At 40.9% G+C, this 13,995-nt stretch overlaps 2 protein-coding genes across 2 annotated transcripts; one reads left to right on the forward strand and one right to left on the reverse strand.

Moving 5' to 3' along the window:
* The first annotated feature begins 5,473 nt into the window (after positions 1 to 5,473).
* LOC103995685 (BTB/POZ domain-containing protein At4g08455) lies at positions 5,474 to 8,111 on the forward strand. The gene is made up of 2 exons (XM_009416335.3): positions 5,474 to 5,865; positions 7,380 to 8,111. Exons 1-2 carry the CDS (start codon positions 5,587 to 5,589, stop codon positions 7,842 to 7,844), a joined length of 744 nt encoding a protein of 247 aa, XP_009414610.2. The 5' UTR covers positions 5,474 to 5,586; the 3' UTR covers positions 7,845 to 8,111.
* A 601-nt stretch (positions 8,112 to 8,712) lies between these two features.
* LOC135588725 (F-box protein At5g39450-like) lies at positions 8,713 to 12,942 on the reverse strand. The gene is made up of 2 exons (XM_065081002.1): positions 10,894 to 12,942; positions 8,713 to 8,933 (listed from the first exon to the last, which is right to left on the reverse strand). Exon 1 carries the CDS (start codon positions 12,723 to 12,725, stop codon positions 10,914 to 10,916), a length of 1,812 nt encoding a protein of 603 aa, XP_064937074.1. The 5' UTR covers positions 12,726 to 12,942; the 3' UTR covers positions 8,713 to 8,933; positions 10,894 to 10,913.
* Between the last annotated feature and the right edge of the window lie 1,053 nt (positions 12,943 to 13,995).

A 13,995-nucleotide genomic window follows, 5' to 3' on the forward strand; every position in this document is an offset into this window, starting at 1 on the left:
GACCGCGTGTGGAGGGTGAGTGTGGGGGAAGGACAAGTGCAGGAGAGGAGACAAGAAGGAGATGAAGGAAGGAGGGGTGGGGTGGGGTGGGGTATTTGTAATGGAGGCAAGTGGAGAAGAAGACAAAGGAGGTGATAAAGGGTCGGCACTTGGTTTGGAAAGCATAGATTGGAAGGCAGTGCAGGGTTGGGAGGAGAAGGGGGAGTGGGAGGTGGGAAGGAAGAAAGGCCAATGCCGCCCATTGGTAAGGCCGAAGAGATCCGAGGGTTGGAGTCTTTTGGCAGGCAAACCAACAGCTGAAACAAAAGTGACGCCCCGCTCACAAGTCTCTAACGCCACATACAACACACACACACACTGTACATCAAGATCTTATGGCACCTACTGATGATAATATTACTACTAGAGGATCAAAATATGGAATCTTATCGACTCATGTAAAGCGACTCCCTTCGCATAATCTTATCCATAAGCTATATATGTTTGCAGAGCCATTGTTAACTTACCTGCCTCGTGATTGGTGGAGATGATGTCCCGTTTGGCATGATATTTTTGATCCGATGACCCAATCGAATCGTTTGGCATCATTTAAGTCAACTTTAAGTTGACCTAAACGTAAGGCAGACAGTTTGGTTCCCTTCAGTTGTCGGATATCATGTTAGAACAATCATTCAAAATAGCTCATAGTTGAGTTGAAATCAACTTTCTGCAAACCCTAGTCAAATCAATCCGTCCTCAATCATATAAAACCCTGGCTGGGTTAGCATCCCAGGGAAGAATCTGCAAAGTCAAGTACACAGCACTGGAAACCAAGATCAACTATGTCGAGCATGATTTATACCGCTAAAAGACATGGAGAAATCAAGTGACTTCCTCCTCGATCGCCATGCATGGCTCTTCGTGGTGCTCTCTCTCGCACCCACCATACCTGGCAGCTGTTGGCTTCTTGCTGCCTTGTTTGGTGAGATCCCAACTCGGAGCTTTAGCTTGCAATCACGACGACGACACATAAACTCATATCCTAAGATGAGTTTGTTTGTGGTGCCTCACGAATTGTTCTTGCCGAATAGAGACAAAGGGCCATCAGATTCCCATGTTGTGAGCTGATTGATGCACACAGCTCGTCGTGGGACTTGCGTCCGTAAACCTTTTGTGAAGACGAGGGCGTAGCCATCTGATGCGACCGCCGCGCTTGTCGGACCCTCGTAAAGTTTCCTCCGCCCATCAATGCCAAGTCTTGCCCTCTGTCCTCCGTTGCAGAGTCGGCTTGTCCTTCACGAACCTCTCTGCTCCTCGCTTTTCTCCTCCTTTTTCGCTTTTGTCCTCGATTCAGACATATCTTCCTCGTCTCGAACAGCTCTTCCATAATGATGGAGGTGGTGGTGGCTGTTCCTCGAGGTAAAAGAGTGCCTGCAGAGAGATGGACGGCAATAGTGGGATGCATGCTCGTTCCTTTTTATCGTTTCCGATCGGTGTGCCAGTAGCGTCGCGTGCAGTGGGACGGAATTGGCTTCTTTGTCGGCTTCACGGACGCCGGTGATTGAAGTCATCTCTTTCGCCGCTGCGCAGACACTTCTTCGAAGACTGCCAGTATGCACTGTTTAGGAGCTTTAACTTGCTGTTGATAGCATAGAGTACCATGAGAGGTTGATGTGCTTCTGTTTGTACCTTTTGTCTTACCAATGGGTGTGTAAAATCTGCACATCGTCCTTTTCTGCAAAGATCATTTAGAACTAAAGATAGAGGAGGAAGATGCATTCATATCTCCTGCCTGAGGACAATGGAGAGAGCTTGCCACAGCATCACCTGGAGAGGAAAGAACAGGACTACAAAATGAGCTTCTCAAGATTAATACACGCAGTCTTATCCCTTCAAACAAAGCGATCACTATGAATTCAGACAAATCATACAAAATATTCTATTTCTTTCTTCCCACCCTTTTCGTTTTCATGGAGAACAATTGAACTCTGCCTTTGGCAGTAAACCATATGAGTGGTCTGCTTCAATCTCACTGTTTTCACTCCACTGACAAGAAGTATAAGTTTGTTCTGCTAGAAAGATGTTCTCAAGTTGGATTACTACTTGTCTCAAAAATGCAAATGTGTTGTTACAGTCTTGAGGATGAGATTATCTGATTGTTTATCTATTTTTGCTGATGACTAAACTTGCAGGTTCTCTGCTTTCTCTCTTCTTCTCTGGTGGAATGATGTTAAAGACCATCACACATGATCAACTTGTATACTTGCGTGAACCAACTCATGCAGCAATGAGTGGAATCACAAGATCTCGCCCAAACACAGCATTGTTTCCCAGCAATAAGTCGAATCACAGCAAAATGGTGACTGGCATGTTCCGATAGCTCCCAATTCTACTTAGTGGTGCTGCTACAGATGGTGTTTAGGAGTGCCAACAAGCTGAGCTTGATGGAGCTTTTCCTGGTCCCAACTCTGTGGAAATCAATCCCATGTCTAAATTCTTGATTGAGCTTGGTTCATTAAGCGTAAATGAACTCAGTTTATTTGGAATTGAACTATAATTTCTTCAAACACTCACACACACACACAACAACAACAACTATAATTTCTTGAGTGTGCTATGGCATATGTTCTCTTGCATCAACTTGCTTTTGCAAAGGATTGTATGTTGATTTTGTATTTTCTCTAAGTTGGAGGAGGTAGCTCTCAATTGTTTGGTTGGCCAAGTTGACATTCTACTTCTTTTTATTATTACCCTGTCAAACCAATCTTAGTCAAAGATTAATGATCTATCAAAGATCTTTGAAATTTCAGATATGTGATTGCCTTTAAGTAGCTACTATTAGTTAATATCTCTTTGCTACTTTTGTTTAATTTGAGAATGCTAGCTGGATTTTTGACAAGGGTTCAGGCTTTTGTAAACAATTTCTCCAAGGTCATCTTCTAATCCATTCATCCAATCCAAGTATATTGATTGATATAAGGGCAGCTGTATCTGGTTATCAATTCAAATATAAGATATAGATACATCAAGATCATAAGTTGACATACATTATTAATGCAGAAATTAAATTTATTTCTCATATTATGTATGAGATCATAATTATTATTTGAGATATGGGAACATTCATCTTAAATATATAATATTATTAAACTATCTATCTATCTATCTATCTAAATTGCTTCTTTAACATTCTTGAAGTACCCCATGATCATACCACTCTGGGATTTTAATGCTACTCTCATGAAAATTTACTCAGTGCCATAAAGCCTCATGCCAAGAACACAAGTCCTCTCAGGTTTACGTGGGGTTAAGTACTGTCACATGAAGGGCACAGCCATTACTCTCCCATGCAAACGCAACTGTTTCCACTTTGCACACCCACCTCAAGAATTAAAGGCGTTCCTCTATATATGTCGGCATCTCAGCTTCACTGCTCCTTCACCTCCATACCTCAAACCATGGGCACCTGTGTTAGCAAATGTTTTACGGGTCCTCTAAACAACGTTGATTCTGATCATGTGGAAGAGAAGCTTGTCATCTCTGAATCTTCTCCTCCGGCCAATCCCCTCCCCGCTGATCTGATACGCAAAACAGAAGTCGTCGCCATCTCCTCCTCTTGTTCTTCTTCATCGTCTTCTACTACCTCTGTTTCTTCTCCTAATTCTTCGACTTCACCATCATTTTCTCCTTCATCTTCTTCTTCTCCGATTGCTGACTGTTCCCCTCAAACTCCACCTCGACCGAAGGCAACCTCGTTGACGAAGGGAAAGTTGCGCATAGTCACGGTTGACCGGGAAAAGCATGTACCTGTGGATCTTCAGGTCATCAGACGTCCCATCCGACGACCACCGAAGCTGCCCGTCGCTAGAAGTAACCCACCGATTCCGGCCAAGAGATTCCGTTCAAGCTCGCCGGCGTCCGTTGCTGAAAGGAGGAGCGTCACGGCAGAACGTGGCCCCACGGCGACTCTCACGAGCAGAGTTAGAACGAGCTCCTCACCGAAGCTGCGTAGATCACGAAGCTTGGTCGGAGGTCACGGTGCTGCGCAGCCCACTGCCGTGAAGAAGAACGTCCGACCTTCAACCCCTGGCAACTCGTCAAGCCAACGGATCTCAAGCATGGGGAAGAAGACCTGTTTGCATCAAATCCGCCAACCTCAGCTGGGTCAGATCGGAAGCAGGGAAGCTTTTCCTGGACACGTCTCCATGGTTCCTCCCATGGAGGACCTAAACAACCCTCTGATTTCTATGGACTGCTTCATCTTTCTTTAGTACAAGGCATTTAAGGCTTCTTTTCTTAGGGTTATCGTTCTTGTGCTCGTACAACTTAGGGTTTCTTTCACGGGTTATCCTTGATGTTCTTGTGCAATTTGAAGTCGTCCTTAACTGTGTGGGTAGGGTTCGTCATAATCTAGACTTGTACTATGATCACTTTGTTGTTAGATCGTGAAGAAAAGAAGCAATATTTAGATCCAAAATATTGGATGCAAACACGTCTAATCTCATGCCTCTCATCAAAGAAGAGGAAAACATGTTTGACAAGGTTTTACAAGTGTGACATTTCTAAGCAACATTAAAATATATCCTTAGAAACCCACAAAAATATTTTAAAGATAAAAAAAGGAGTATAAATGGTATACACATATGCCTCTAAATATTAATCCTCCATATATTGAATTTGAAAAAAATATTAGTTTTTAAGTACCTATAATAACACTTTCATATTATTTGACTTTTTTTTTCAAACTTAAATTACCTATACTAATTTTTAAATATCTATAATAATGATATCTCCCGTAGAGGAGCTAAGGGCTTAGGACTCTCCTTTTAGCGTTAATATGATAAGTTAATATTTTATCGGTCCGTCATTAGTGTAACTTGTTGACTCGTGATAAATTATCCGTTTTGAACAATAGGTATACTCTTACGATTTTATCATTTCGAAACTCATAAACAAAAAAAAAAATCTTTCAGGATAAGGATGACTCGACGGACTTACGATACATTGGTTCTCTATTAGGTAATAATTAGTTAATAATAATATATATAAATCATATATATATAATTTTTATCAAAAATAATATAAATAATTACAGACCAGCAAAGAATCATTTTATTTTATATCATATAAAAAATGATTAAAAGTATAAATACATTTAAACTGGTGCCAGCCTGGATATTCATTTTGGGAGTTGGACTTAGCAACTACATTAAGATACACTACTGACAGATAATTCTGTGCTATCATTCTCACCAACACTGCACACCGAAAGCAGCAAACCGCACAATCGATGGTTACGTTCCATCGGTCGAGGATGAAATCGAGTCAGTCAAGAATCGGAATCATAGCCGGTCAATGAATCCACGATTCTGAATTGATTTGATGATTCGATTTTAGTTTTATATATATATATATATGTATATATGAGGGATGATGATGTTAATGGAATTATATATTATTACTGTTTTATTATCATTTATTTTATTTCCATATTGCATCTTGTCTTCCTTCTGTTTCGTCTGTTCGGTGGCTTCTGTTGGTGTGTGGAGGTGCCGAGAAGGAAAAGGGGAGAAGGGAGAGGAGGAGGGCGGAGATCGCCGGATCATCATGTGGTGCCAATCGTGCCGGGAGGAGTACGAGGAGAGGGACGCGGGAACGTGCAAGGAGTGCTATGAAGAGGCCAGCGAGACGGAGGAGGAGCTGAAGCGCGAGATCGACGACCTCAAGTCCAAGGTCGCCTTCCTCCGCCTCGCCACCCCCCACGACCTCGTCTCCACCACCGACCTCGTCCTCCACGCCTCCTCCTCTACCTCCCCTTCCTCTCCCTCCAATCCGAATTCCTCACTCTGCACCACCCCCGCCGTCCCCGCCCACCGCGCCGTCCTCGTGAGCGCTCTCCCCTCCTTTCTCCATCTTAGGTTATCTTTCTTTTGCATGATCTAGCGATGGGTCGGTAAAAGTTTGCGTCTTTTGCTTGATTTGCTTGGAAATTTTCATGATGTGATTAGGGTTTATTCTCTATGTGAACTGTAGAAAACATCGTGAACTTCGATTTCACTAGTTCGGATACTGTAGAAGTTATGTACGAACTCGAGATGATGATCCAGCATGACATAGTGTTGGGTTTTTGAGAAGCAGCAGGAATGTTCTTCTTGCAGGTCACTTGCTTGTTACTGATATAGAGATATATCAACTCCACCTCGTACTAGAATGCTTATACATGTGTATAAAGAGCGTGTAATGTGCAAACTTATTAGATACCTAATCCGTGGTAGGGTGCAAGACGCTCAAGATTTACTCGATATCGTCAAATTGTGATGGGTTCATTTAGTATTTCTGATCTCATGAATCTTGCACTTATTGTTGATTGGTTTGTCACTTAATGTTCCTCTTTTGTATATTATTCACTCCCCCTTCTCCTAGCCATTTATCAATACCTGATTTGATATGCCTTTGTCTCCTTGAAATGTCGAAGCAAATGGGGATAAATTAATTTTGATGAGTTGCTCCTAAATTTCTACTTTCTTTATGTTTTTCTCTTAACTTCTTCTCCATGTGCATTTGATTTCTCACTGTTGCTGCCTGCAATTTGTGTTTACATCTAATCTTTTTGAGGTTTCACCAAAAGAATTTTACCAAAAATGCACCAGATCTTCTATGAACCAGGGAGGTAATAAGATATTTTGAACTAGCAATCAAATGCATAACACTTTGGGATGGAAATAGTTCAGAGACCCTATAAGTCCATTCTCAAACACACCTGCCTAAGGAATGTCTTTGTTGTATTGCAAATGCACATGATTTGTATCTCCAGGAGATGGTCGAACATAAAGCCATATATCTGTCTGAAAGAGTTGTTCTTTTGTTAAATGAGATGACTTCGAATTAAATTTCATACGTTTCTTTAGATACATGAGATGACTTGAATTCAGTTTCATCCCATCTTATAATTAATTACATTATACTTTGATACTCTAAGGTTACATTCAAATTTTCCTTTTCTCTTTATCAAGTGAAGCAATCATTATTGAACTAAATTCCACATGTCTGTTCCCAGGTAGTATCTGTATGTGTTCCTCTATACAAGTTAAATTTCTAGATAGGCACTCAACAAAATAAACTTGATTTGGAATATAATCAGCTATGTCCTTTAATTGGGCCTATATGGTATCCCAAAAGGTTGACAATGGTTTAATGGTCATATAAGCCGAACAAAACATTCAGCATCGATATCTACTCTTTTTTTTTTTGTGTGGTAAGAGAAATATAATTCGTAGGCCAACCAAATTGATAAGCTGGTTCATTGATGTTCTGATGGATGCTCCCTGAATTGTTGGGCAAGTTTTATATGGAAATTTTTTTCAGTAACGTGGTTACTTTTTTCTGTTATCCTCTTGTAGATTAGCAGGTCTCCTGTTTTCAAGGCAATGCTGGAGAATGAGATGGAGGAGAGCAGGAGCGGCATAATTAAAATCTATGATGTCTCTTATGATGTTCTTCGGTCCTTTGTCCACTACTTGTACACGGCAGAAGTGCTCCTTGACGAACATATGGCTTGTGACCTCTTGATCTTGGCTGAGAAATACCAAGTGAAGCATCTGAAGATCTTCTGTGAGAAGTTCATGACATCCAAAGTGAACAGTGAGAATGCCGTTGCAAGTTATGCCTTCGCCCATCGGCATAACGCCAAGCAACTGCTCGAGGCCTCCTTATCACTGATAATGGACAACATGGCCACACTGACAGAACGCGAAGAGTACAAGGAACTTGTGGAGAAGGACCCACGGCTTGTGGTGGAGATTTATGAAGCCTACCTCACTAGGCAGGTCAATACTGCGGCCAAGGATTTAACGTTGCAACCATAGGATGTAGAAACTGCAACCAGGAAAGACGGAAGTGTTCGGTTCAAGTATTACTTGCTTTTGAGGAAAATGTTATGAACATTTTGTTGATTTATATTCATTGATGGTTCTCTCGAGCTGCTTTTTGTGACACTCTTGAAGTTGTATCGATGTTGTGCTGCTTGTGGCCCCATGACAAATGTCTTTTGGCCATTGCTTCTGTTAGGGATAATGCCTGCAAACAGGTGCTTGTACCTTCTATTTGAAGATAATTTATTAACCTTTGAGACATTCATGGTGTTATAATTCCTCCATCCTTGAGCTGATTCCATATTGCTCTGCATGATCTGGACTTTCAGTGGAAGATGAAAGATGAACAAGTAAATAATGGTCATGTAAATATTAGGCCATGGAAATAATAGGTCATCTTGTGGGTATTAGATTGTGGCATAAAGATTCCTATGGATTTGCACAGGGAAATAAAGGGAGAAAAGGATAATTAGAGTACAATATCATCATCAATCTCCAGCATTGCTACTAAATCTTCCATGTGAACATAATGCACATAGTTGCATTCCTGTTTTTTCTTCACACAAAATGATCCTTTTAATTGAGCATAGTATTAAACCTAACTGGACATTAACTCGGCCAAGTCTCGAGTCATTGGTTTCACTGATTGGAGGAGCAGCAGATCAAGCAATCAAAACATGAGTCTGATATAAAACATCTTAAAGTGATCTATTTTATAATAAAAAAAATATTAAAATAAATATATCTTAATAATGTGGGATTCCTGCTTATTTTTCCTGCTTATCTTAATAAATATATCTTAATATATCAGGCAATTGCGATGTCTCAACCTATGAAGTTAATTTCAAGCAACTCATGTATGTTACAATAAGAAATGGCAATTTATTTTTCCTGTAGAAATCAACATTTGTCCATCACAAGTAATTATTACTCTTTATCTCTCCCAACTCAATGAGTCTTGAGAGACCTCTCACATCCAACGAAGCACAAGTCGATGTGAACCCATAGCAACCATCCATGTTGAAACTAGTTCTTGATCCAGCAAAAGATCAGATGAGACAGGCTTACTAGTATGCTGTGATGCTGCACATAAAGAAAACTCAATATTATTTTTCCACACATGGAAAAGGAATTACTTGGCTTCTCAAAAAAGACTAAATAACAGAAATAATATCCATGCCGGCAATCATTTGATGAAATGTCCGATTTAAAGTTCGGGTCGCATGATGATGCAAACATCTAAAGACACTACCCAATCAGGACTTAAATGTAAGAACCAAAAGACACAAGATACATTACAAGAGCATAATTGAGATAAATAATAATAGGTGACAAATTCCATCTAAAATGAATTCTATGTATCTTTTAAACTATTGTGAGAGATTTGGTTTTCAGAGAAAGTCTGATATACCCATCCTTTTCTATTATGCAGTTTCCACATAATTGTATACTTGCTCATGGTTTCTTTCATCCTGATCAAGTCTCCTCTGATCCCTATACTATATTTCTGATGTTAGTATAAACCTTTAACATTGCAGAGCAACATTGATATTGACATGATTTGATTGTTATGTTGTCAAATGACCCTTCTCAAATTTATAGTAGCATTGCTAGATTCATGTCCTCGATTCACTTTGCTGATCGACATGGAATCACGCCATAGCAAGCAAATTATTTATTCAAACTTCTGAACACAATTCTCAAATTTCTGGCACAATATGACTTGTTCAAGCAGGTTATGTACTAACTTGTTCTAAGGTGTCGGAGATGATATGTTTCTTGATCGAGGTCCGTTCTAAATTAGATAGGAAAGTTAAAACTGTATATAAAAGAAAAGACATCCAGTTTTTTTCCTCCAAGAATGATTGTTGTCTTGATCAAATATAAAGGCAATCTCAAAATCAGAAAAGGAAATATATGACACCATTATGCTCCAAAAACTCGATAAACACCTAGACCAGTGAAAATTCCTACAGGTAACCAGTTCAACGAATCTCCATTGTCACTTCGAAGAATTCCCTGAAATCTAAGCAACAGCAGATTTCCGATCTGTTACAACGAAATTTTACTCACTGTAAAGCAATTTCATGATACATACTCTTGTGAAAAATCATCACACACTCAAACTGCTAAGAATTGCAAGAATTCTGCATTTTAAATTCAAAGGCTGTATAAAGACCATTACCTTAGTCTTTAACAATGAAAGTTTCATGTGGTTAGTCATTTTTTAATCCACATAAATAGAAGTATTAAATCATGAGATTGTTCACTAAGATGAACACTTTCTTGCAAGGAAGTTGTGCACTAAAAACTTCTTTTAGCTTTTGAAAAAGAAAACTTCTTTCAGCCTTTTCCGATAGACTTTTCCCTCGAGCTGTAACATTTGATATTATGTCAGTTCCCATGCTTAGTCTCATTCTTTCTCATTCCCTAAATCAATATGCTTTTAACCATTTGTCTCTTTAAATCAGAACAACAATAATGTATTAGTAGTATTTAGTACTTCAAATAGCGGCCTTGCTTCACACAACCTTGGTTGAGTAACTATATGTCTCAACCCCATCAGACTCCTTGCAATCTTTTTCCAACAGACTAAAGAACTATTTTTTCTTGATGGAAAGAATGCCATAGAGTTCCGACTAGCAATGGGGACCTATCATGCATATTTGGATCTAAAATAGGGCGTTACTCAAGATTTTATGAAACTCCATATTTCAGAGATTTCCAATTTCTTACTGGAAAGCGATCAAGCATAAAACAAGAGGGATTAAAACCATACAATTTGATAAAACCAACAAGTGCAAAAAAGAATTTTATGACTTCAGTCATGAACGATCTATTAACAAAATTTGAAATTTTAGCGGATAAGCATAACCAATTTGTGCTGTCATTTAAACAGTACAAATGCTTACATAAACTAACACATCAATGCAACTTCAATCACTTCAATAGAAGCTGAAGATTAATTAGCGACACTATAACTTCAATGCAAAATATCAATGTTATATGGAGTCTTAATAGCAACAACAACAACTAATCATACCTCAGTCTATCTGAACAATTTCAACCGTTCTGAACTGCTGCGAACATGTTGGAGTAAGACTTGGTGAAATATGAAAAATCAGCAGTAGGAGGTAGCATTGGCACTCTTTCTCCTTTCCTCAGAAGCTCCTGCAGGACTATCCTCTGCAAAGTAATGACAGAATCTGACTTCTCCCAAACAAATGCAAGCAGTCCATTCTGAAGCACATACAATGAGCCAGGCTCGAGATCAGAGCATAGGAATCCGTAACTGGTGACGACGCCTTCTCCATTGTAACTCTTCTTAACTTTCACTCGAGGAGACTCTCTATCTATACCCCATGGAAACGGGTTCTTAGGTGCCTCATCAAGCCTCGCAGTGAACATTGGAGAGCCGTTTGGATAGAGGAGACGCTGTGTTCCTTCCAGAATCTTGGTTGCAATCAGAAGACGATGTCCCATGACCTCCTCATAAGAAAGCAACACCAAGAACAAGGCCTTCTCTGGCTTATCTTCAAATGGCCAGCCAAAGGTGCCACCCCACAGGCCGTCATGCTCATGGCAGGCAGTTGGGACCTGCATCGGGAGCTTATACAGCGCAAACCAGTCATAACTCATATCGGGCCACGCCATATTTGTAGCATCCATCTTGTGTGCTGCTTTTAAGCTTAGTCCGATACTATCACTAGACATCAAGAAGTTGAGCAGTCCGTCTGGGGTGCTCCACCAATAATTTCCACTGCTCGATACCAAATCAGCCACCTGAGGAAACATTGATCTACTCATATACTGTTTGGGCTCATCTCTCAGGTTCTCAAACACCGAGAAAAAGGCCTTTCTTTTGCCAGCGACGGTGCTCTGGTGATCATTAATCCCATCGCAGCCGTCAAGGCTTCGATGCTTCATCAAGCCCGGCACCATTCTGTTGGTGGCTTTCATTTTGATGCGTCTTCTGTTGAGCATGTGCATCTCAGTGAGTTGCGACCATCGACCAGCCAAGAGCTTTGTGTCGTTGCAGGGAGAACAACGTTCGAAGAGAGGAGCGGTGGCCAGGTCCGAAGGGATCTCAAGGGCGACTGTGTCGGCCACCTCGTTCAGAAGCCAATTGCGGTCGCTGAAGGACAATTGACTAAATGGGTTCGCCGGAGGACTGGAGATGATGTTGGTATTCAACCGGCGAAGATGTCTCGTAAAGGTTGGATATTTGCCCTCAGAAAGGAACGAGAAGCACCCGGAGTAGGGTAAGCGAGGAGGGTTTGGTGGGAAGCAGGGGTCTCTTTGACGGACGTCGACCTCGAGGAGGAGGACGTTGCAGGAAGAGTCGATGGGTTGGACGGTGCCCGGGTAGAGGCGGTCCTCTCCGCGATCGCCACGGCCATGGAGAAAGAGGCGGGAGGGGGCTCCATCGGCGTCAGCGAGGACCTCGAAAACCGGCGCCCACAGGAGAGGTCCGCTGTCGAGGCCGAGCGGCCCCACCTCCTGAGGTATGACACTGACGCCGACGACGGAGAGGAAGCCCCAGAGGACGCAGACCACGTTGCGGAGTTCGGGGTTCTGATGGACCCACACGCCGAGGAGGGGCTCGACGGAGGCGAGGAAGCGACAGAGGGTGAAGTAGGAGTCCACGCCCTCGCGCCACAGCGGGAGGGCGTGGGGCGGCGGGCCGATGCGGCAGCACTGGGCGAACCAGATCTTCTCGGAGTCGGCGATGGCCTCCCAAAGTCCTCGGCAGCAGAGGGCGAGGGCGAAGAGGTCGCGCAGGCCGAGGCGGCCGGAGATGAAAGCCAGAACATCGTCCGGCAGCGCGAGGAAGAGCCCGGAGCCGCAGACCTCGGCCGCCGCCTCGTCCGACATTGCTCGAGGATCCGTAAAGGTGGCTCCTTTCGTCACTCTTCTCGATCGCAGACCAAAGGATAACCAAAAGCGGCTCCTTCTCTTCTCGTATCTCGTCAAAGTTCTTGGGTTGCCTCGTCATAGAACCAGAAGAGAAGCGGAGCAGAGAGAGGATCGCCGTGACGGAAGCGATTCGGAGTGATACTAGGAATCTTTTGGTTTCTGCACCACCGCCACGAAGCCTGACCACACCGTCGGTTTACGTTCAGTATAACCTCGAATCGGAACCGAACCAGTAACACTGGTTTTAGTATCGGAATTGAACCGCGGTTCCGGTTCGGTCGATTACAGTTCCGATTTAAACTGATAATTTTTTAAATATTTTTTAAAAAATAATTATAATATAAAAATTTATAATTTTATTTTTTTTAATTTTTTTTAAAATTGATGTACATCCATAACGACCGTAAATCTATAATGACATAACAAAAAAATTTGGCATAAAATTATAAAATATAAATCTCTACCGTTGTCGAGACGTTCTAGTTTCGATAGTCTCTTAGTTCGTTGATCGATTGAATAAGAGATCATATTTCTTCACAAATAATCTCTTGTTTCTATTTCGTTGCCCTTGTCTAATTATCGAGGTAAGCTTGAGCTTTGATTCAGGGGTTATGCTTGATGTGGTTTCACCTAGGATTCGTCCTCCGACGAAAAAGGATTGCTCGACAATTCTCATCAACACCGGAGTCGCTAATATTTGCTTGACAAACTTCGTTAAGATTGAAAATACTATATACTCTTAAATTTAGATAATAAATAGATAAATAATCGCTTAAGTCATCTAATATAATATGTGAATCAAAACCACATGTAACAAAATAAACTGATAGAATTTTTTAAAAATAATTAATCAATTTTAGTTTTATAGCCATGTCATGTCATGTGATGTATAAACCATCATCATTTTCATATTCTTGTACTGCACTAACAATATTAATATAAATAAATTAAAGAATATGTGCAGTAGGATAATAAACACTGCACAAAGTATATGTTGCATTATTAAAAACTTTTAAAATTAATTCATTCACACAATTCAATATTATGGACATAAAAATATATAATAATTTTTTATATTCAAATATTTTTTAATAATTTATACGTAGAATTCTATGGGGTGGAAACATCTCTAAGAAATCTTTTGGGTCTTTTATCATTCAATTTATAAAATATGACCTATTTTTTATTATTATTTATGGATGACGCCACAAGAATGAAATAGCTTACT

Source organism: Musa acuminata, chromosome BXJ1-8, assembly GCF_036884655.1.
Source record: "Musa acuminata AAA Group cultivar baxijiao chromosome BXJ1-8, Cavendish_Baxijiao_AAA, whole genome shotgun sequence".
Classification (NCBI taxonomy): Eukaryota; Viridiplantae; Streptophyta; class Magnoliopsida; order Zingiberales; family Musaceae; genus Musa; species Musa acuminata.